General features: G+C 39.9%; 1 protein-coding gene across 1 annotated transcript in view; it reads left to right on the forward strand.

Moving 5' to 3' along the window:
• The window catches only part of Cpq (carboxypeptidase Q), a 324,103-nt gene that overhangs the window by 218,491 nt on the left and 80,023 nt on the right, over positions 1-25,589 (forward strand). Inside the window, exon 5 of the mRNA XM_051159454.1 lies at positions 6,758-6,849. Within this exon, the coding sequence (XP_051015411.1) occupies positions 6,758-6,849 (92 nt within the window). The remainder of the gene's footprint in view (positions 1-6,757; positions 6,850-25,589) is intronic.

Below are 25,589 nucleotides of genomic sequence, written 5' to 3' on the forward strand. Positions count from 1 at the left end.
TTCTGTGGTGAAAACTCAGAAAAGCCTAATGTCCAGCTGGCTACAGCGAGATGCGCTCTTCATCTGTCTTCAGTCCATGTGCTTGCTTTGACCTAGATCTGCATCCCACTGAGCACCACCCAGAACTGGGGCACAGAATTACTATGGTGAGCTATTTGCTCCCCCTTTCTTCTATGGAAATAATCTCTGCCTTTGATCATTGCTGCTGCTATTGATTTATTGCCATCATAGCTATGGACACTTGTCATTTTTATACATAAAATATGTCAGTTTTGAAACTGTTTTGGAGACAGCAAGGTGGACCAGTGAGTAAACGCTTTGCCTTCATCCTCATGACCTCAATTCAATCCCCAGGAGTCACACAGTGGAAGTAATATACAAAATATATGAAGAACTCAAGAAATTAAAACAAACCAAATAACCCAATTGAGAAATGAAACTCAGAACTAAACAGAATTCTCAATAGAGGAATATCAAATGGCTGAGAAACACTTAAAGAAATGCTTAAAGTCTTTAGTCATCAAGGAAATGCATATCAAAACAACTCTGAGATTCCATCTTACACCCATCAGAATGGATAAAATAAAAAATTTCAAGTGACACCACATGCTGGCAAGGATGTGGAGAGAAAGGAACACTCTTTTATTGCTGGTGGGAATGCAAACTTGTACAACCACTTTGGAAATGTCTGGCGCTTTCTCAGAAAACTGGGAATAGGGCTTCCTCAAGACCCAGCTATTCCACTCCTCAGAATATACCCAGAAGATGCTCCACCACACAACAAGGACATATGCTCAACCATGTTCATAGTGGCCTTATTCATAATAGCCAGAACATGGAAACAGCCTAAGTGTCCCTCAGTAGAAGAGACTGTGGTACATTTACACTATGGAATACTACTCAGCTATTAAAAACAAGGAAATCCTGAAATTTGTGGACAAATGGATGGAACTAGAAAGGATCATAATGAGTGAGTTAACCCAGAAGCAGAAAGACTCAAATGATATATACTTACTCACTTATAATTGGACACTAGCCCAAGGGTCATGTCCCATGAAAGTCTTCACTTACCAGGAAATTGGGATAGATAGGAGGATATCATATTGAGATTATAGGTGAGAGAAGTATGAGAGAATGGGGAAATAGAAGGATCCAGAGGGTCCTAGAGACCTACAAGAAGAACATTATGCAAAGGAGGGGATAACCATTGAGATGTAATATAAATAAGTTAATAAAATAAAATTTAAAAAAAGAAGAACATTATGATGGGCGGATCTGGGCCCAGGGTTCTACTCAAACTATGACAGCAACCAAGGACAATACGTGCAGTAAACATCAAACCCCTACCCATATCTAGCCAATGGACAAGGACATTCTCCACAGTTGAGTTGAGAGTGGGGACTGACTTTCACATGAACTCTGGTGCCCCATATTTCACCACGTCCCCTTGATGTGGAGGCCTGGTGGCACTCAGAAGAAGGATAGCAGGCTGCCAAGAAGAGACTTGATACCCAATGATCATATAGTGGGGGAGGAGGTCCCCCTCAGTCACAGACATAGGAGAGGGGAATAGGGCGAAAGCAGGAGGGATAGAGGAACGGGAAGATACAAGGGATGGGATAACAATTGAGATATAATATGAATAAATTAATAAAAAAGTATAATAAACAAAACCAAACTCCTATGAGTTCTCTTATGGTCTCTATATACATGTATGTGTGTGTGCACACACATGTGTTTAAATTTAATATATTTTATTTAAGTAAACTCTAAATTAAAATTTAAGAAAAATTGAAGTTAAAATAGTATACTAATCTCATTTGGTGCTCACATACATTTAGCTTTGATTTCATCCAGAAAATGTATTCTGACTGCCCTTAACTTAAGAATGGGTATGTTGCTCGTGTTTGTAACTGAGCGTGCTCCTGCTGAGGTGTGGCTGCATCTCACACTAATGGATGCTACGTTTTCCACAGGTTAGATGAATCTCACTTTCCCTTGACTGGTTGTTCTACACAACAGAGGTGTCCTAAGGTCACTGAGGAAGAAATATAAGTAAGAGGCTCTGTCCTGCCTCTCTGTTTCTCAAGACTTTTGTCATCAGACGCAAAGTCATCTATAATTAGACAGAAGAGAGTGAAGAAACAATCCTTGAAAGCCTATGTTCCAGAGAGTATGACTGACAGATGCGTTACATAACATTAACTATGACTGATACATGCATTAAGTATCCCATCAGTTTTTCTAACAATACCATGAGATGGTTATCATTTTTCATATTATGTAGAAAAAAACTCAAGGTTCAGAGATGTTAGACATGTAGCTGGACCACACAAAGCTTGAAGTGGAGGAGTGAAACACAACTCCTTCAGACTGAAGGGTCAACACCTTGCTCCTGTGGAGTTGGGGGTGGGGGCTAGGAACCAACATGCCACATTATATAAATAGCCAAAGCTTTTGAAATCCCATTGTTTTCTCTCAGTTTAGTGACAATCAGATTGTGAGGGTGAAATGAGACTTCTGAGTCACTTAGGCATCTGCTAAACCCCTGGATTCCTTTTCTTCTGTGGTCTCTCCACTCTGTGAAGTAGGTGCTGATGTTCCTAGTGGGTACTTGGCTTTTTCTCATGGACTCAAAGGGCCAGCTGTGTTTATGTCCTTTGGAAGCCTCTACATCCCTTGCTTCAAACAGATTACTTCCACTCAATCTTAATATAGCACCATTGGCTCTCTGATCAAATTGAAATATGAGAGAGGATAATTCTATGTGATAATGATTTTCAAATGGTGCACTCAATCGACGAGAATCTTCAGAGCATTTGCTTTGAAAAATGAATTGCCTGTGCCCTGTATTGTCTGTTTATCTTTTTAAAGAAATTCATCATTTTAATAGTTCAAGGTACCATGTTGTTGTTAGGTGCAAAGAAATCTAAAGAAGTGTAGTATTTTTTGTTTCTGAAAGGCTCAGGCAACACCATGTTAGAGAGATAGAAAGGATCTAATATACAGAAAACAGGGAGAAAAGCTGTGAATTGCTGTTCTCTAGCCCTTGGAATAATAAAATTACAACAGCTGCAGTGACTTGCAGTATGCCTGCACGAGGCTGGCGCTGTCATCATTTAGTCTTGAATAGCAGGAATCCCCAGAATCCTGTGCATTACTGAACTGTTGGCTAGCTACAGAGTCTGGGAGAGAAGGAGTCATTTTCCTCAGTGTGTACCTACTGGTAAGTCCATCAGGCTTCAGTGGATAGTTGTAAACCCATATTCACACATTAAATTCGTTTGATCACAAAATAACAAAAGATACGTCAAAGTGGGAAGAGATTGGTAGATGAATGATATGGAAGGTGACAGGAGCCATAGGGAGATAATAGAAGATAGATGGGGAGGCTGGAGAGATGGCTCAGTGGTTAAGAGCACTGTCTGTTCTTCCAGAGGTCCTGAGTTCAATTCCCAGCAGCCACATGGTGGCTCACAACCATCTATAATGAAATCTTGTGGAGAGTTACACATGCAGGCAGAACATTCTACACATAATAAAAAAATTTTTTTTAATTTTTTTTAAAAAGAAGATAGATGGAAGTGAGACTACTCAAAATTCATTACATACAAGTGTGGAAAACTAGAACATACAACACTGGTACGTGTTATTCTTTCCTTTGTTACAAGAAATGTGCTGTTTGACTTACATAGTCTAGAAACACATCTCTTTTCTCTTTAAGATTTATGCATTATTATCTTATGTGTATTTGTGAACATCTGCATGTTTGCACATACACCATGTATTTCTCTGGTACCTATATAGGCAGAAGACTTCGGATCCATTGGAGTTGGAGTTCCGGTCTATGGGAAACTAAACCCAAGTCTTCCACAAGAGCAGCAAGTACTTTTAGCCACTTAGCTGTCTGCAACTCCAGCAAGTGTATTTAAGAAAACAAAATTCTTTAGCAATCCTGATTATATCACTTTCTTTGACAAGTTTGTGTTATGACTGTGAGCAGGCAGTTAACTATGGAGCAAGTATTAGGTGCTCTGCCTCTTCTTTGCCAAGTACTTAAGGACTCTGGAAGAATTTCCTCTCTGAGTATGTAAGTGACTCTTTTCTTCTGGGGTATGTGTAAAAAGTGTTCTGTTCTAGACACCTGTCATGTAGCTTTACAGTTCATTATTAATGCCAAGTACATGCCTGCTACAAGAGCTTCCAGCCACCCAGAGGACGATTTATAGCACAGGTCTACAAAATGATCTCTACTTGTCAAACAAGAGTGCTGAGGTTCAAGCACACCAACTACCCCATAGTTATACGGCTGGCAATTGGCAATGCAAGGTTCACTAGATATGTCTGCCTTTTCACATATAAAACCTTGTCTGGAAATGAGCTAGAAGAAACAGCTTAGGAGGTCATGTAGCTATAAAAATAGCCTTGAAGTTCATTCTAATCACTTCAAACTTTGCATTCATTTATTTATTCATTTAATGTGCTAAATAATCTAAGAACTGGAGACATAGCAGGAAATTAGATAGTATAAATCAGGCTGGAGAGACAGTGCAGTAGTTAAGAACATTGGTTGTTCTTCCAGAGGACTAGGATTAAATTTTCAGCACCCAGCAGATAGCTAACAACCATCTGTCTCTCCAGTTCTAGGGGACCCGGTACCCTCTTCTGGCTTTCTTGGGCACTAGGCACACAAGTGCAAGTAAAACATCCATAACCATGAAGTAATTTTGAAAACCTAAGAATAAATCAGGGCCAGTCAATATGGTTCACTAGGTAAAGGCACTTTTTGCTAAGCCTGGCACCTTAGTTAGAGCACTCAGACTTAAGTAGCAGGACGGAACCCACAAGTTGTCTACTTCATGCTTTTGCAAAGATCCTTCCATCCACAGTTTGTAGTATCATCTGAGGGAAAGGTAAAATTGCAGCAGCAAGACCTATTGAGAGGTAGGTGGCTGCAGCAGTTCAGGCAGTACGGGTTGGAGCATAATGGAAGGAGTGAGCTGGGTTCTATGTAGAGGCTCACAAAAACGTCAGCAGGGTTTCCTTATGAGGTGTCTCAGTCAGGCTTTCCCAGGAGCTCAGACCTGCTGGCATCTGTGGTCTGTGTTCTTTCATCCAACCCTCCAATGTGAAATGACTTCACAGCTATGCTCACTTTAAAGGAACTGGAGCTTCTTACTTTAAGGGCTCTTATCACCAGGCTTCTGCAAGGGGAATCTGTCAGTGCTTGGAGTAGGCAGGATGGAGCATTTAGTGCCCAGAGTCTAGCATTGGGAAGCAGAAGGTGTGTGGTTATACCTGAGATTGGTAGCATGGCTGCCTCAGAGCCACTGAAAGTGCATAGCAATCATCCCCAACAATTCCCCTGCAGGAGGATGAATCCATGTGGTGAGATTGCAAGCCAGCTTTATGTTCTCTGCTTCTGCTATGCACCAGCACTTATCCGGTCAAAATCAAGAGAAATTCATTTAAGGCATTGTTTTACCATAGGTTTAAAATTGAGAAAAGAGCTTCTTGTAGTTAATGATTACTGAGCAGTTTTGGTTACCCAGAAAAAGAATCTACGATTGGCAAGTGTACCATTAATTTAAAACTTTAGAATAGATGCAAAGGTGCCTCAGCTTGCAGTGGTGGCTGCATCCTGACCAAACCACTGTAATTTGAAAAAAAAAATCCTAAGTGCATGGTTCTCAACCTGCGGATGGTGAACCCTTTGGGGTCAAATGGTCTTTTCACAGGGGTTGGCTAAGACCATAGGAAGAACAGAGATTTACATTACAATCCATAACAGTATCAAAATTACAGTTATGAAGTAGCAAAAAAAATAATTTTATGGTTAGGGTCAACACAACATGAGGAACTGTATTAAAGAGTTTACAGCATTAGGAAGGTTGAGAACCACCGTCCTAAGTGCATTTAAACACCTCACCTATCAAGCATCCTGGAAAGGCACTTTACAAAGGGAGAGCACTGCTGGTTGTTCCTTGTGATCCTGTGATCCACCAGGAGCTGTGTATTGCTACTGCTGTCTAGTAATGTGAGAAACAACCATACTGCTTATCTCTAGTGCAAGAAAAGGCCAAACCTCAGAATCCAAAAGTTGGTTTTCTACTAAATAGCTATGCATTTCGCTCAAACAATCACAGCTTTAAAAATAGTAAGTTAAGACAGGGACTATCTATACACATTGCTTATTGCCAGTCCATGAAGTAGCTGCCCTGCTGTGAGTGAAGTAATGTGAGGAAAGAAACAGCTTATTCAGTTAACTTTTGCTGACCTTGAGGGGATGACTTTTACACTTTCCAGTACGTGCCCATGAGTAACCACAGACATTGCATCCACTTCTTAGTTCCCAGGAAAAGCGTGAGAAACTGTGCTGGTGGGTTCAGTATGAGAGGTGATCCCTGGTCACCTTAGCCTGAGCGTGAGTTGGTTTCAGTTCACATTTCTGGAGACTTTCAGATCTCAGGCTCTTGCTAACCTTTCCTTCTAGTATGGCATAATCAATATTTCACTGAACTTGACTGTACACTAGGCCCTCAGATAACTTTGGCACAACCCCTGTTGTTTTTAATCCAGCCCTGGAGATGATCTCTGAAGTTGTACCCTTGTGTTATCTCCCATACCCTGAATCAGGCCATACCAGCAAGAGGCACATGCCTCTGATTCCCTCTTACATCCACAGTGCAGATGAGGTCTCCACCACTTGAAAAGCATTTGTAGCAAACTGAAGAATGCCTTTCATTTATTTTCCCAGGGCTGCGTCCAAAGAGAACTCTGCGCCTGGTGCTCTGGGCAGCCGAAGAACAGGGTGGAATTGGTGCTTCCCAGTATTATGAGCTACATAAGGTAAAAATATCTAGCACATGCTGAATACTTACATTTGTAATATTAGTGTAAACTAAAAGCATTGATTTGTACTTTGGGTTTTAAAATCTCCATAATTGTCTATTTAAGGATTCTTAGTCCACCTGGGCAAGGTGGCATACGTCTTTAATCCCAGCATTTAGGGAGGCAGAGGCAGGCAGATTGCTGTGAGTTCAAGGGCATTCTTGTCTACAAAGAAAGTCCAGAACAGCCGAGGCTACACAGAAAAACCCTGTCTTGAAAAACCAAAATAAAAATTAAAAATAAATAAAAAATTTCTTAGTTCTCTGTGGCAGGCTAACTCTGGCAAATACATGGTTCTAGAAGTGAAAAGAATGTCGTGGTGGGTGAGGATGCTATGGGGTTGAAGGCCCTTCTATCTCCTCATTATGCTCACGAACCTAGGAAACTCTCAGCCGAGTGTTTGCCATCTTCTCAGACTCTTGGTAGTTCTGTTGTGCTCATACATGGAAGAAAGTGTTAGGTAAGCATTCCCTCTCCACTGAGCCAAGACTCCTATCTTTGTGCCCCAAATCCTCCTGTAAGTCCTAGGATTTGAAACTCCAATACTTGGAGTCACCCAACAGCATCACTTTTATGGTGATGGGAACACATCCACCACAGATCTCTGATCTGGGAATACATATGACAGCCTGGTTAGACACTAAATCTAGGTCTGGATGCAACCAGAAGCAAGAAGACTTCTGTGGAAGATCATGCTTTTCTAATCTACAAACTCCCTTTAACACTTGGAATGGAGGATTACTACTGAGAACAACTTTTAAAGAGTAAAGAGTAAAACGCATCAGGGCAGGAAACCTCTAGAACAAGTTGAACATTAGCTCAAAGAGAAGCTATGTGACTGTCCTAACGTGAAAGGAGAAGGTATACATATACCTGCTGCTGCTGCTGCTGCTGCTGCCTCTGCTGCTGCTGCTGCTTCTGCTCCTGCTGCTGCTCCTGCTGTTGCTGCTGTTGCTGCTGCCTCTGCTGCTGCTGCTGCTTCTGCTCCTGTTGCTGCTCCTGCTGTTGCTGCTGCCTCTGCTGCTGCTGCTGCTTCTGCTCCTGCTGCTGCTCCTGCTGTTGCTGCTGTTGCTGCTGCCTCTGCTGCTGCTGTTGCTGCTGCTGTTGCTGCTGCTGCCTCTGCTGCTGCTGTTGCTGCTGCTGCTGCCTCTGCTGCTGCTGTTCCTGCTGCTGCTGCTTCTGCTGCTGCTCCTGCTGTTGCTGCTCCTGCTGCCTCTGCTGCTGCTGCTCCTGCTGCTGCTGCTCCTGCTGCTGCTGCTCCTGCTCCTGCTGCTGCTGCTGTTGCTGCTGAGAACCCAGCACCCACATAGTAACTTACAACCACCTTAAACTCAAGTTCTAAAGGTCTGATGGCCTCACCTAGCCTCTGTGTGTATCAGACACATACAGGATGCGTAGACATACATGCAGATACAATATTGTATGCATAAAATAATTTGAAAATGCATAAAAGAATAAATATATAATCATAAATCCTCAGAAGGGGATAGAACAAGTTATCTACAGTGTCACCAAGTGACAAAAGTTTATTCATTGCCCTTTTACCTTAAAACAACAATTTCCACAGTTTTTCAGGGACTCAGGCTGACAGACTCTTTGGTGAGGTGAAATTTACCATACCTTAGGATTGGCAGGCAATAAGTAGTGGCTGTTTTTAAGGAGCAGTGATGTCTCAGAGTATTACTCCAGATGCTTCAGAGACACTGTGCCAGATGGTAGCCACCTCCCAGATACAGCTCTACCCTCAGAAGGGAACATGCAGTCAGAGAGCAAAGCTGACCCTGCTGACTTTCTCATATTGTTCTGAACTCCCAAATACTTCCATTTGGCCAAGAACAAGGTATGCAGACACCTTCCCCTCCATGATGCTCAAAGTCAGTCAGCTCTCTGAGCTATCTTTATGAGGAGGCTAGAATACACTTATATACACAGATGCACAAGCATGTGCACATGAACAAGTATTTGATCATGTAGATTTTGCGTTCTACCCTAGCTCAGAGAAACATAGCATTGAAAACTATGTAAATGTGGTTTCTAAATTACTAACTAAATATATTTTACTTTTTGAAGCAGTAAGTTCCATGATGTTAACACAGTAAATATAAATGGGTCAGAAATGGGAAGAATGACTGTGATTGATTGTCGTGGGGAACAACTCAAGGCCCGATTCTTAAATAATAAAGGGGTCTGAATGAGGGAATAGGAAAAGAGAAAGGGACAGCTGCCCCACCCACATCTTGTGATCTTGATTATAAAATTAATGGTTTGAATTTAGAGAGATTATGTTAGAGTTTCAGATCATAGTTATGGTTATTAGTCAAATAGATTGATAAAACAGCAAATTATGAACTACAGGCAGTAACTGATGCAGAAGCTATGGAGGGATACAGCTTACTGACTGGCTTGCTCATCATGGCTTACTCAGTCTGATTTCTTATAGAACCCAGGACCACCAGCCCAGGGCTGGCATCATGCACAGTGCATTGGGGACTCTGCTATCAATCACTAACTTTGAAAAATTTCTAAAGAATTGTCTACAGCCTCGTTTTGTGGTAACATTTTTTTCAAATGAGGTTCCCTCCCCTCAAATGACTGTAGCTTATGTCAAGTTGACATAAAACTAGCCAGCACATCTGGTAATTATCACATGAATCAAAATGAGAGTGTGCCCAGTATGCTAGAAATTTCCTTTATACTCCTTCAAATTGACCTTCAACTCCACCAAAAGAAAATAATGTGTTGATTTTTTATTCCACAGACTGGTAATGCCTGGCCTTGATCTTTGTATAAACATAAGCATATATTATGTAATCTTGAATATGAATTCTTTCACTAAACAGTTTGTTTTTAGAATCCATCAGTGTTGGTGCACAAATAGGATTGGCCCCTTTCAGAGTCGGTTTTTGTTGTGTGAATAAACCCCAATTTTATTTTATTTTTCTCCAGAAGGAAAGGAACAGAGATGTTCTATTGATGGACATATATGCTCTTTCTAGTGTTAGCCACCATAAATAAAGATGCTATGAAGATTTCTGTATAGATATTTCAGTGGCCATATATATTTACTTTACATTCTGGAAGTAGAATAGCTAGGTCATATGATAGATTATGTTCAGTTTCATGAGAAACTACAAAATGATGAGAGCTTATCATTTTATATCCCCATCAGCAACATATAAGCATCCTAGCTGCTCCTACCCTTCCCAGTATGTACTATGATGGCCTTTTCATGTTGAATGATCCCTGTAGATATTATATTTTATATATATATTTAAAGGTATCGTTCTAAAGGGCTAGAAGAAAAGTTCTGCCTCTAATCTTTCTTTCTTCTCTCCTCATTCCTTGCAAGGAGACCATCTTAATTCTGTTGTTCTGTTGTATAGTTTAGAAAAATTAAGAAATTGAAAGGTTTTTATTTTGTTTTGGTTGGTTGGTTGGTTGTTTTTTTGTTTTGTCTGTTTTTGTTTTGTTTGTTTGGGGAGGGGGAGGCCAGACATGATAGCTCACACCTATAATCCCAGCACTTGAGAGGAAGAGGCAGGCAGATCTCTGTGAGTTCAAGGCCAGCCAGGTCTACAGATTGAGTTTTTTGTTTGTTTGTTTGTTTGTTTATTCACATGAGTTTGGGATATATGTGTGTGTGTGTGTGTGTGTGTGTGTGTGTGTGTGTGTGTGTGTGTGTGTTACTTTTCTGTTGTGGTGAAAAATATGACCATTAACCAACTTAGAGAAGATAGAGTTTATTTTGTTTTACAATTGCAAAGGGAGAGTCCATATAGTAAAGAAGGCAAGAAAGCAGTCAGAAGAGCAGGAAGCTGCCTGATCACATTTAATCTGCACACAGGAAGCAGAGAGAAAGCAGAAAACAGGACAAGCCTATAAAACTCAGATTTCACACCCAGTAACAGACCTTTTCCAGCACAGCTAAAGGATCTATAACTTCCCCAAATAGCATCAGCACCTGGGAAGGAATGAAATAGTCACATGCATGAGCCAATGGGGGCCATTTCTCTTTAAAGTGCTATGAGGGGGATGCTATTGGCATGTGGGGTGATGCTGTGTCGATGTGTGGGAATGCCTTGGGATAGCAGGACATTGAATGGTGACCTGAAGAAGCCACAACTGACTCTCCTAAGGGCACTAAAAGAGAACAGGACGAGGAAGCCCACAGAAATGCTTTCACATTATTGCTTTTTGATGGAGGGATTATTTAAAACATGAACTACTCTTTAGGTTGAATCCAGCTCATGTTTACTAGAAGGAAATGTCAACACAAAAAGAGCACATTATTGTGAATAAAAGTTGACTTGTGAGAATGAAATTTAACTTATTTTCTCAATTTCTCAAAATCAACTACTCAGATGATGTTTGTTCACATGCCAGTGGTCCATTCAGCTTTTCACAGGAGCAGTATTAACTCTTTTCCCTTCTCACTGGAGGCCAGGATGTCACTTCTAACATTGCAAGATGTATGAAGGATGGGGGAGGGGCTGAACTACTTTCAGCTGGACTGCTGGCATTTTAAAATTTTTTACATATTAAGAAAAAATATGTCCTGGCATAATTATAATTAGCAAGGTAATCTGGCCTTGAGAAAGCTTTGTTGCATGAACAGGTGATATGTTCTAGTCTGGCATGAAAAATATTTAACCTTATTCTGAGTTACTACACAAACTTCTGGCAACTGAATCACAGAGATACTGAATACCTCTGTGTCCTCATTGTCACTAATAAGGGCAATATTTTAATTGGGTTTTATTAAATGAGGAATGGATCGATAACCATTCTAAACAGATCATCTTATTTTTTAACTCTAACCACCTAAAAAACAGGAAAGGTTAAAATGAACATCTGATTATATTTAGCTTTTCCTGTGTTGCTAATGCTGAGAAACAAAATTTCCACCTTGCTTGCATAAATAAACAAATAAATACCCACTTTTGGTAGTAAAGTTTTTGCCAATTTCCTAATCCACATTAAGCTTCACAGTTCACTCTAGATTAAAGGGATATATTACAAATTCCATGGAGGCTTCCTCACATTATCCTGGCAAATGACTTTCTCAGGTAGTTTTAGTTTGCACCCCTATTGCCCCCGTGTGTCTTTAATGTGATCAGGGGGACCCTGCTACAATATGACAGGATAGTGCTCCTGTTTGGGTCTGGATATAAGAACAGCACATCTGATGCACATGACTGCTGTAAGGGCTCCAACTGTGTCACCACACAGCATTCTCTGCATCATAATGTTTGGTGCTCACAGCCTTTCTCATTAGAAGTTATGGTCCCACTCATAGCTACTTGGCTTTTAAGCATCTTGTGTTTTTCTTTCTGTGTCTAGATATTTGCATTAATCAATCAAGCATATTAGAAAATCAGTTTAAATTGTATTTATCTCAATGTGTTCTTGGTCTGGACATGTATATATTTGGCATAGCACAGCTGGGAGAACATAGGGATCTTATAGGGATTTTGTAGGTTTGTTTTGTTTTTTCACAAAAGAAAAACAGTTCTTTTGAATTTGGGCTTTTTATGTCTCCTGAGTAGAATTTCATCACGTTATAGGACTTTAAATCTTATATGCCTATATGGTAATTATATATAAATGAATGTCAATCTGGGAAGAACTATTAAAATATGCCTTTTGCTAATAGAAGAATCACATACCATTTGGGAAATAAGCAGGAATTAGCGTCAATATACCTCTATTCTTCATATCTCTTTAGGCAGAATATCTTTATACTGTCTCTTATTAAGTTTTACATAAAAAGTTAAAATAAATAGTTTTAAATCCAGCAATAGGCTGTGACAGCTGTAATGGAGTTCTACCCCATTCTTAGATTGAAGAACCTTACCTGCAACTTAGGTAATATTTATATTACCTATTATGGTTTCAGAGCATGTAGAGTTTGCCTGAAGTGTTGGCTCAAACTTAAGACATGTAAAAAATAATGTCATTATTTCTCTGCTTCAATTACAAACAAAATAATGCAATCACCTTTTTAACCTATTTCTGAAAATGTTGAGCCAAAACACTAGGGTTTGTTTCGAATCATTGTGACTGGCATAGCCTCTTTTCTTCTCTAACTTTCAAGCCATGAAGAAAGGCATTAGTTTGTATCAGGTCTGCTTAAGTGGCTTACTAGAGGCTGCCTACTAGGCACAAATACTTTCTGCCTCAGTGATTCCTTATGCTTACCCAGGCCATCACGTGATCGAGAAAGAACAGCAGTGTTATCTAATGAATAAATTTCCTAAAAAATCAGGTTGACATTCCCGAAAGCATGAATCTGAACCGAGGTGTCATGCCTTGGGTGCGAAAGTGACCTATAAGATGTGGGTCAGCATATTTGGGATTAAATTACCCCATTACGTGTACTTGTAAGTTTAATAGCCTTGAAAAATATACACACACAGAGGGGTATATAAAGAAATGAACACTGCAGTGTGCCTTGACTCTTCATTCCTTACCACATCCCAGGTTTGGTCAGGGTTTTATGTTCTGTTTTGTTGGGGTTTGTCTATATATTGTTTTGTTTTTAATATGAGTTGTTATCATTGGAAATTGGGAAAATCTCTTCCCAAGACACCAGAGGGATGATAGGCCTGCCATCAATCAGCAGGCCTCCTAAGGATGACTGTCCACATCCAGCAGTGGTGGTGTTAAGCCCATCAAACAGCTCCATAGAGTGCTTTGTCCAGAAGGGCATGAGAGACTAGACTGAATAAACCTGGCAAACATGCCTGGACGTCAATGCTAGAGAGCTACTCCCAGCTGAGGGGTCCACTTTCTACCCTGAAGAGCAGTGCCTGGATGTCAATGCTAGAGAGCTATCCCAGCTGAGGGGTTGCTTTCTACCCTGAAGAGCAGTGTTCAGAACTATCAGCATTGTTAAATGCAGGCTGTTGTGAAGGCAGAAGCTCAGCCAAGGAGACAGCTCTACAATCATGGTGCATCTGGCTAACTTGTCCCTGACTCCTAAGAGTGTTGACTGGGGCCTGACTTTCTAACCTTCTTAGCAATGAGGACTCATCTGTAATTCCTGCTGACTCACCTATATTTGTATAACACACAAACACACACATACACACACACTCACACAATCGCATACACACACAGAGAAATACACAAACAAACAAACACACACTCACACAATCACATACAGAGACATACACAAATACATACACACACACACACACACTTTACAGACAAAGATTTCTGCTCCTCTAAGGATTCACACATACAGGCACAGATATACACAGAGACACTTACACATACATACACACAGAGAGAGAGATATACACAGATACATACTCAGAGAGAGAGAGAGAGAGAGAGAGAGAGAGATGCAAGCATGCAGACACACACATACAAACCACAAGACTAGAACTTTATCATTTTCTTTCAGATGCCCTTCCTCCTGCAGTCCATTAATAGATGTTTGCCTGCCATTTGCGGCTACTTGTTCTAGAAACTGAGGATTGCCCACAGCAACCAGCAGTTTGCTGGCATTGGTTTCAGGATTCTTTTAAAGGAGAGTTTCTCAAAACCAGTTTCTAAAGAGTTTTTGTACGCATCACAGCTGAACATACATAAACAGCAATTCAAATTCAGAGAGCTTAACAAGGCCTTTCAACAAAGACAGAATGTGGTTTCACAGTCTGAGTGATTTTCAAATTAAACAGCATTTCCGTCACTAGTTAAGGACAGGGGTGTCATTTCCTCCCATGGATCCCTACAGTCTCATTTAATAAACACATCCACTGAGTTAGAGGCACTGTCACAATGACAAGGGTCAGGCCAGCTCTCCAGGTACTAACTGCAGCCTGGTGGAGTGTGTGTGGATGCCCCCACTCCACATAGCTGGATGACTTGTTTTCCTCCAAAGCTTTATTATATCCCACAGAGCCAAATGGGAAGCAATCAGGCTGTTTTGTCATTTGCATTAGGAAAGGTCAAGGATCAGAGCTTAATAGTAGGCAGAGGGAAAGTGCTTTGTGAAAATGGCCCATTTTTCCATTTAAGGGGAAATAATGTGCTCTGCTCATTAGATCTAACAATCAAGTAATGCAGAATTTGGTCAATGGGTAGACATACAGAGGAAAGGAAGCCATCCAAAATTCTGAAAGATTTTATTTCCCCAAAACTGTAAATGGAGTTCTCACTTCGTACACAATGTCACCTGTGCCATCACTTATGAATTCATATGCTTTCTCTCACCGACAGTATCAGTGGTGTGGGTAGCTGCCAGACTGTGTAATGCAGTCCTGGTTTCACATCTAAAGAAACAGAGACTCAGTGAGGTAAGCAATGTACCCAAGGCTGCAGAGGCCATTGAGTTCAGAGCTGGAGTCTCAGTGACTTACCTGACTAATTACTAGGCTTCCATTCATCTTAAACACAGTGTCTATCATCTTGTCATGGGTGGATTGCATTTGATATAGCCAGTGATGCATTCAACTTACTGGTCAAGAAGCAAGGTATGTAGCTTAAAACTCAAGTAGCCCAGAATCTGTTCTGCACAATTAGAGAGTCAAAGGCCCAGGAAGATTGGGCATTGGATGCCCTGTTAGTTCCTGATGTATTGCTCTGGCATAGCTTCTGAGTATGATAAAAAACATATGTGTGTATTTAACACACACACACACACATACACATACATGATAACTCTCAAAATCCTACCATTGGGTTTCTTTAAAAAAATAAAATAGCAACACTTGGACTTTCTGAATAATTTCTTCTTAGTTTGGTGTATCATACAAATAAATTGATAGCTAAACAAAAAATACAGTTTGAAAACATCCCAAACCCATGCCGTGACCAAAACCCTCTTTTTGCCATGATAAATGTTAAAATCCTTGCACTGTTTAAAAGTCTGTCTTCAGATCAGAAATACCTCAGGAAACTACCTTAGGACAGTCTCCAATTTTCAGCTGTATACATGAGAGATAATGCCAATCATGCATAGATGTTTGTTTAGACATTTTGTGTATGTATAGAGCTTAGGTGCTCAAGAAGTCAGCCTCTCCTTAGACTGAGTTCAACTTTATTCTTTTACTGTGCTTGTGCATGGAATGCCCAGGATAGAAATATAACAAGATGGACTCATGTCTGAGCTGTTCTGTAAAATTTCCAAATATATTTTATTGCATCCACATTTTCTAACATCATCACACATAGAGCATATCTCTGGCCAGGCCCACTTAAACGATTCCTACAATTTAGAAGAGCAGAGGAGCAACTGGAAAAGAAGGGAGCTGTATGTCTCCAAAAGTTACCGTTACCCATGTTACTGCCTTGGTAGCTTCAGTGTGAGAACAGCAAGGAAGGACAGGTGCACTGGAGGCTGGGAAGTAAGTTCAGAATTACAAAAGAGAGAAAACAAATCTGCACTGGCCAAAAATGCATTGGTGCTCACTCTTTTTCTGTGAAAGGTGGTAGTGATGAAGAGATGTCCCTCATGGCTAGTTCATCCTGCCAAAGTCTAATTCCAAGAAAGGGGAATAGCAAATGAGAAGGAGAGGGATGGGCAAAGAGCAGCACAGGGCTCTGGCACCAGACACTGCTGATTGGCTTCCAAAGAATTTGGCAGGAAGGCTTGGGCCACCCGTGTGATTTTTATCTTCTCATCTTTGGGGTAATTACCTTAATGTGATTAAGCACAGTGTGAAAGCCTCTATTTAAAAATGTTCTTCTGAATCACCAGCACAAGAATGGAGCAAACAAAGAGGAAGAAAGAATATTCACTTATACACAAAGCCACTACCTTCAAGTCTTGAAAATATACTTAATGCCTAATTATCCTGACATTCCTATTGTACAAAAATGTTGAAAACACAAATATAATTTTTTACCTAATTATTTCATTATATGGAAGTGGCACTTGAGCAGTAATAAATTCACAGTGTCTTTATGAGAGCCAGCTATTCTGGTTCCTAATGTGGAAATTTTGAAATAAAATAAAATGCATTTATCTCATGACATTTCTGATTTGGTGGAAACTGCCCTTTATGTTTATGCATATAATATGCCAGCTTTTCCAGCAGATAGTTTATCATTCAAATAAGATAATGATACTTACCTGCATAAATTATGATTGACAGGGGACCCAAGAGATGCCAGGAAGCATCCACCAGCATCTCTTACGAGCCAATCTGTACCTCTCTCCTACCCATGGTTCTCACATTTGCCTTATAAATGGTCATCTTGCTTCTATTTAAATGAATTTTATTTTATAAGTTCCAATTATATATTCAGCAAAACGAGTGGTACAATGTTAGTTATTATATTCTTGAACTTAAAATATAAGATATCAGGCAGGAGAAAGGACACAGTGGTGTGAGGCTGGGCAGAGCCACTGGCCTTTTCATTTCTGTATCTGTATCAGTTGGAAGGAATGCAGTTAATATCAAAACAGATTTTTCATTAGCCATAAAATAAGTGTTTATTTTATTATTATTATTATTATTATTATTATTATTATTATTATTATTATTATTATTATTATTATTATTATTACCCTCACAATATTACCGTTAGAATCAATCCGTAAAGATTGTTATGAACCCCATTGTTCATAAGGAAGACTCAGCAGAGGGGATTCATTTTGACAAAGTAATAAAAATGGTCCTTTGGAGATGACAGCCTAATCACAAGGCACACTAAATAGCACTTTCCTAGGCATCTTCATTTTTTCTAAGATTTTAAAAAATTTTCTAAAAACCACACTGGATCTGAAGATGGTTCAGCAATTAAGAGTGCTTTTTGCTCACCGAAAAGACCAGACTTTGGTTTCCAGCATCTACACCCACTGGCTGACACTCTCTTCTGGCTTTCACAGGGACTCACACACATGGTATATACACAAAGGCATACAGTACATAAATATACATATAAAAATAAATCTTTAAAAGCCATATTTCTTCTCATGAAACAGTGAGGGAGCTTTAAACAGACTGTTCTGGACCTAGGTAGAAGACCTCTCCAAAGCAGGTTTGAGGACATTAGTCCTTACTTTTATTCAACAATCAGAGATTCATGCCAAAGAGCTGTTGCTTTCTGTTGCTCTCGCTCACATAGAAAGATCAATTCTCTGTATGTGTGATGATTTTATGAAAATTTTAATGAAGTATTAAGAATTTGGGCTTAAAATCAATTATCTGTGTTGACAGAAGTACAAATTCCTTAAGGGGTGGATTGAATCCCGCCTCGCCCCCCCCCTCCACCCGGTGAGGAACTTTGTATGTGAACAGGCACTTTAAGGACCAACTTACAACACAGTTTGTTTTCTTGCCTGGAGGTTGGCAGTTCAAGTATCCAAAATGCTAAAATTTGTGGAAAATATGGATCTTATAATCAAGGCCCTATAGAACAGTTTTGTTGAGTTTTGTAGTAGTATGAATGAAAGATATAAACTATCAGAAAATATAATGTTGTTCCTTTTCTTTTTTTTATATAGAAAAGCATTTAAATAGCCTCTTTTCTGCCAATTTCCTGAAGATAGTGTAGTCTCAACTATTATCCTGTCATAATTGTTTCCTTTCCCTCTCTAAGGTACCTAGCTTGGGATATGACTTAATATTCTAGTTATGAGCCATTCTTCTTGATAATAATCATAATTCTCAATAGAAAAAGTAACCATATGATATATGTTTGAAAATGCAGTATTGTCACAATTTTCAGAGCCTTCTTAAAGAAACTGCCCCTTTGCTGAAGATGACATGAGTATAAGAGGGATTGGGTAGTTGACAAGGACATTTATCAATTACAGAACAGAAACAAGACCCCAACACACAGTGTCCAGGGTAGATAATTCTAGTGAGTATAACAAGAATAAAAATAGGGACAGTTAACCTTTATTATTAACAAAGCCACCATTCAGCCATCAGAGAACTATGTCCACTGCATATGCCTGAACCACATTGGTAGAAAATACATAAAATAAAAAGCATACTGCTGCAAGGACAAGAACATTATTAAAAATCAGTTACCAGTGTTTTGAAACTGAACTTATTATCATTTTATGCATGATGTTTAAAATTTATTAAATAACTTTAAACTATGTTTTAATTATTGCCATAATTTCAACATGTTGAACATGTAAGTTATTTTAAGTTTTTTTTTTTCAGCATATCTAGCATGGCATGAAAATACCTGTGATATCTGTTGCTGACAAAGGGACAGGTTCTGCAGTAGTTTTTTGTAAATCTCCATAACCTAAAGAAAGTTTAAGAAGCCATTAATTTAAGAGAGTGGTGAGGCGGGTTGTCTGTGGGAGTGCTTGGAGAGAGGAAAAAAGTGGAGGAAATGTTGTAATTATATTGTGCTCTCAGCAAATTATATTCAATAAATATAACTTTCTATTGCAGTTTAGGAAAAATATATATGTTTCCTTTTCAAGTTCCCTGACCTGCTCCAGTTTAAACTGCACACCCCAGTTTAAGAATTTCTTCCTTAACCTGGCCATTGTGGCCACACCTTTGATTCTAGCACTTGAGAGGCAGAGGCAGGTGGATCTCTATGAGTTCAAGTCTAGCCTAGCCTACAAAACAAGTTCTAGGACAGCTTGGGCTACACACAGAGAAACCCTGTCTTGGAAAAAAACAAAAAACAAAAAAAGAAAAAGCAAGATAACTATGAATAATGCCCATTTTACAAATAAGCAAACAGACCTGAGTAGCTAAGAAACTTGTCTCTTATTTTGTGTCAAATGTCATTAGAACCTCCATATCTTCAAGCCTCCAGTTACTACTGGGTAGCAGTTACTAGGGATATGAGAATCAGAGTGTCCACTCTACCCTGAGACCAACCACTTTAAAGGAGTCACCTTCACACCCAGCCGAGTCACCAGAGACACGGTACGAAGGAGGCAGAAATAATGAGGGAAGGATGCAGGCAGGGCTGCGAGCCTGACTGATTCTCTGGTTTCCCTCACCTTGGGCTTTTCTTCCCGCAGACTCCGAAGTGCTCCTCGGGTGGCTGGCTCAGGGCAGCTATTCTTTTTTTTTTTAATCTTTTTTTTTTTTTAATTATAAATGGATATCCTATTGGGACTCTAGATAAGAGAAGCATGGGAGAATAGCAAAGTAGAAGGATCCAGAGGGTCCTAGAAACCTACAAGTAGAACATTATGATAGGCAGATATGGGCCCAGGGGTCCTGCTCAAACTAAGGCACCAGCCAAGGACAATACAGGTGGTAAACTTTAAACCCCTACCCAGATCTAGCCAATGGTCAGACCATTCTCCACAGTTGAGTGGAGAGTGGGATATGTTTTTCTCACGTACTCTGGTGCCTCACCTTTGACCATGTCCCCTGGAGGGGGAGGCCTGGTGGCACTCAGAGGAAGGACAGCAGGTTACCAAGAAGAGACTTGATACCCTATGAGCATATACAGGGGGAGGTAATCCTCCTCAGGGCAGCTATTCTTGCTAGCACATTTGGAACTATTTTCCACCTTAGTTGTTCTCTCTTCCTCCCTTCTGATGATTGCCATTTCTGTTTATTACTGTTCTCAGAGAAGGGAAATTGTTTCTCCTCATCCCCCTTAGCTCACTGCACATACCTATTTGGATCTCCCCCTGTAATCACTATAATCCTTGGCCCCCTTTTATCTAAAATATACCTATTAAGTTATCTTAACTCTTTTCAAAGTCAAATTGCCTCATCTGTTTATTATTTTCCTTCATTTTGCCTGACTACTTTAAAACTCAGGGACTATAAAAAGCAATCGTTAAAGCTCTGGTGGTCCCAGGATGCACTTATTGTTTCTGTAATTGAGTCTGGATGATTATGCTGAGTGTTATCAGCCTCATGTTGCACCATCTTTAACATAACAAACCATAAGGTTTTAAAAAGGTATTTTTAATATTTTTAAATTCCATTTAAATTTCTACTTGGCAGTTCATTTCCTATTGCTTACCTCCCTGCTCTCTTGGGAATGGGAGCCATTTCATTTCAGTAAGTCTGACACAAGGAGAGTTTAATCTCAGATTGTGAAATAAAGTCAGGGTCTTCCAAGGATGTACTCACTCGAGATTTCCCCTAAGAAGGACAAAAAAATTGCAGCTCAGCCACCAAGTAAAACTACCTTACATAGCTTACTGGAAAGTGTTTTTATGTAATGATTTTCAAAAATATTATTTTTGTTCTAAGAAAATATTAATTACTTCCCATGTAATAACAAGTGAGTTCTCATGTGCCTTTGACTAGTTTTCCATGGAGCAACATTTTCTAAAACTCTAACAAGGATGTTGACAGTATCGCAGACAACACAGCACATTTTCACCATCCACAGAGGCCCTCATGTTGGCCTTTTGTAGCCAGGTCTACTTCTTTAGCACACGCTTTCTATTCTTTTTATTGTGTTATTTTTAAATGTATTTTTGTCTGATACATAAAAAAATGTACAATTATACATACGCTTTGATACAAGTGTGAATAACATAATGTTTGGATAGGGTAAAGTCCTATCTCCTCAAACACATCTCTTATTATAGTGTAAGAACCTTCAAACTCCTTTCTTGTACTCCACAGGAAGGCACAGAATATGTCTGGTAACACAGTCGCCTATAGCCACAGCTCACCAGGAGTTCTTGCTTCTACTAACCAGCTGAAAACCCTTCCCATTGGTTCCTCTTTTGTTCTCTTCAGCCCTCCCAACCGACAGAAATCATATATATATATATATATATATTGCTCTCAACATCTGTGAGTAGAATGACTGATTCTTGGCATTTATAATATGTTATCAAACCTTACATATTTTAAAGATCCTTATAAAATAGAAACTTAAGCTTGAGTACTGTAGGAAAGGACAGCTTGAGATTGTAAAGTGCTCATTGTCACCTTGATCCAGCATAGGTCTTAGTTTTGTGCTCAGGAGGGCTAGGCTTATATATGCGAATATGTCTACCTGCACACAAAGATATGTACATAAATGTATTTATTCTTTCTCTCAGCACATGTCCTCTCAATTGTTCTAAGTGCCAGATACTATTTTAAACTTTATCTTCCTCTTGGTTCCATTCAACTATATACTGATAAAACTAGCTAGATCTGTCAGAGAGCAGACAGGCAAAGATGAGTGCTGAAGAGAAAGAAAAAAAAAAAGAGAAAAGGGTGTTGGAGAGTGTTTAACCTTTGACAGAGGGGCATGAAGAAGAGTTTGTGGAGTGGCATTGTCAGAGTAAATGCTTAAAATGTAGTGAAGAGAACTACATGGAATCCAGAAGAGTCTAGGGAAAGCAAAAGGCTGTGGCAGGGCTACTGATGGAGGGCCATGCTTGGCACTCAGAGAACAGGGAGAAGCATTGTGCTTTACGTGGAGAAAAGAAGGAAGTGAGGAGAGAGGTCACACATAAAAAAATAAAATAAAAGCAGCTGGGTTTAGACAGGCTTCCTGGACCAATTCTCTGAGTCTGATTCAAACTGTTGGAGAATCCTGAACCGACACATAATCTGCACTAACAAGTGGTCAAATGATGGATCCACTGCTGGACTGAGAATAGACTAAAGGGTGCAAAAATTGAAATACTTTCATCTAAGATAGTTGTAGCCACTGGCCCCTAAAAGTCATCATATGGGCCAGCTTGCCCTATCCAACAAGCCAGCCAGTTTTCTTCTTTAAGGATAATCTTATATATAGCTTTCTCATTCTCCTTTAAATATTTTCAATATTTTATAGACAACCTGAATTTTCTTGAATTATAAACCAAATAACAAGCAGCACTTTTTCTCAGATTCTTCCCTAATCATGACATTCCTTTCATTCTTGAACTGAAGAAGTCTGAAAATCAAACCATATTTAGGCATTTCAACAGATTCAGAGTTTGCACATGTCCTCACTGGAGAAGGATGATCCCACATGTTCAAAATTAAAGTCTAACTACTTAATTTATTTAATGTTAAAATTCTAACTTGCTCACCTAACCAGTTTCTATCTAGATACATATATTTTCTTTGAAAGATTAATATGAGATATTCACTCACTTAAAACCTTATGATTGCGCACATGTGTTTTTGTTGTGCTGTTACAAATTCCTTGGGCTATTGCAGAGGATGTGCTTCTAAATACTGCAAATTGCTTATTTAATTGAATGTCTCACATTTTATTCAGCATCCATGACCAGTAGGTTGTGGTCATCTGACTTCTTGGCTAGAGGAGGCAGTTTAAGGTGGCCTCACTTGTGTATATGGACACTGGAGTTGACTGTAAACTAGGAGCTATCTCACCTTAAGGCATTTTCTGCACATATATGTCACGGGAATGCACAAGATAAAGCTTTCTTGTTGTGGACTTTCTATTATCACAAAAGTGTTCAAGTCATAAGCTTCTTGTAGCAGGCTGCCTATTGTCATATGTGCTCACTTTCACCAGTGTCTATTGTTAGAAAAAGTCAGAGGACCAGCCTGGATAAAGGCCTGCAAGAACATTACAGAAGAGTATACATACAAAGGAAGGAAGGGGGCATCATAAAAAGGGGATCTTTATTGTTCGTTCAAAGGAAAACACTAAGGCTGAGTAAGAGACTTAAAGAATGCTACTAAGAGCAAAGGAGGAAGTCTTATTTCACGTGAGGCAGTCAGAAATAAAATGTCTACATGATGACATTTTGGCAGAGTCCTGCAGGGAGCTAGAGGGAGAATAAAAAAGTAAGAACTCATAGAGAATGCACTAAGTATAAATAGTGAGGAAGATGGCAGAGGGGATGCTAGGGTGGTGGTGAATGGACATGAGGGACAATGGAAGGTCAGGCCTTACACACAAATGCCTTTCACTCTGAGATGGAACTTACTTGGAGCATCCAAGGGGAGGAGTAACATCCTCTAGTGTAGAGTCATTAACAATTACTATTGCACAGAAGAAACTGCAGAATGGCGAGAGTCAAGGTAGAAACAATCTGGACATGACCCCACACTCCTAGAGCACAGTGATGCTGGCCAGGGTTGTTGGAGTCTGTCGGTGTGAGCTGGGTTTTGTCCGGGGGCGGGGAGGGGCATGGGGGGTGGAGCTGGGAGCGGGAAGACAAAATGACTGCCTCAAGAATAGATAGCCACTTGCTCCCACAGATTGGCACTGCAGTGGATGGAGCAACACTAGAAAGGTGGCAACAGCAATCTGCACTGACATGCCAGTCAATGGTGACTGGAGAAGCTTGCAGCAGCCAGCAGCATGTAGCTGACTGACCAGCAGCTAAGCCCTGGGGATCCAACAACTATTCTTTAGCAAGGATGGGAGCCCATCCTTCCCCAGAATAAATGACAACTGTCAGACAATCTTTGATGAAATGGATGATGCTGATCCCTTTATTTCATTATGAAACAGGGACTTATGAACCTTGGGCAGTGGGAGGGGTTTTGAAGGTGAACGCGTTTTATTCCCTGGGGCTAGAGGCACCAGGGATACTTCATTTACAACTCAGCCCCATCATAAGAGAGGGAAAGCAGTACTTAATTATCCTATCATTTGCTGATATCTAAGGTCTCCTTAGCAGAGCATAGATGTTTCCAGGAATCCCCAGGTACATACTGAATGGATTTCTTTTCAGAAGAGGGTTGGGCTTGTAATCTCCGTGAGGGCTATGTGATGCTTCTTAGGGCATCTGGGGCTCCCCAGATCAGGTGGAGAGGGAACTCAGCTGAAAAAGGGAAGTCTTATACCTATCTCAGAGTCTACCTGGAAATGCCAGACTTTGACTGTATTAGCAAAGTCCCATAGGAGTCCAGGTGGATGTTGAAAGTAGAGCACAGGGATGTGGTATTTGGAAGGTAGTGTCAAGATTGACTATCAATATTTTCAGTCTCAATGACCTCAGTATTAGTAGAAAGAAGAAATGTAATGGCAGAGACGGGAAGAGAAAAGGCAATGTGATGGGGCTATGAGCCAAGGAAAGTAGACAGCATTTGGGGGCTAGAAAATGAAGAAAATTTCTCAGAGCCTCCAGATGGAGCTTATGAACTCTACCAACAACATTCACTTCCTTAGAAAGGGAACATATTTCATTGTTGCGTCTTGTTATACTATAACTATTTGTTACAGCAACATAGAAAACTAGTACATGAACAGCTATTTAATATCAATGTAAGATTCAGGAGAGAAATTTTGTCACAAAAATAGAATCACTTAAAACTGGTTGCTATTTCCAACAGAGTGGGTGTGGACAGAGGAAAGGCAAGGTGCTTTTATATTTTTTCTGACCACCCAATACACAGAAGCCAGAGAGCTGAAAAAAAAAAAAAAAAAAGAAGCAAAAATTTAGAAAGAGCATCAAGTAAGACATGAGAAAAGCTCACAGTTTCAGATCCCAGAAGCCAAGGGAATGCAGTATTTCCAGGCATAGGCCAAGTTCAATTGGTGTTTGAGATTTAATGATCACCTGTAATCTGAACTGTGGAATGTTTTGCTAATGCCTAAAAAATGCTGGAAAGGACAGTTGATATCTGAAGGCCAACTGTCTGCAGAACATATTTGCATTATGCTTTTAGACTCTGATATACCTTGATCCTCTCTGGTGATCTGAAATACCTCAATAGCAGTATCTGGATGCAGAGATTAGTACCTTCATTCATTTCTTCCTTTGTCAAATATTTCAAGATTCCTCAGGGTTCTAGGGATACCTTGGAAACAAACTTGATTCTCATACACACGAGAACCTCTAGAATAGTGGCTTTTCTTGGGATTATCATTGCCTCTTCTAT

The sequence above is a fragment of the Acomys russatus genome, chromosome 17 (genome assembly GCF_903995435.1).
Source record: "Acomys russatus chromosome 17, mAcoRus1.1, whole genome shotgun sequence".
NCBI classification, from domain to species: Eukaryota; Metazoa; Chordata; class Mammalia; order Rodentia; family Muridae; genus Acomys; species Acomys russatus.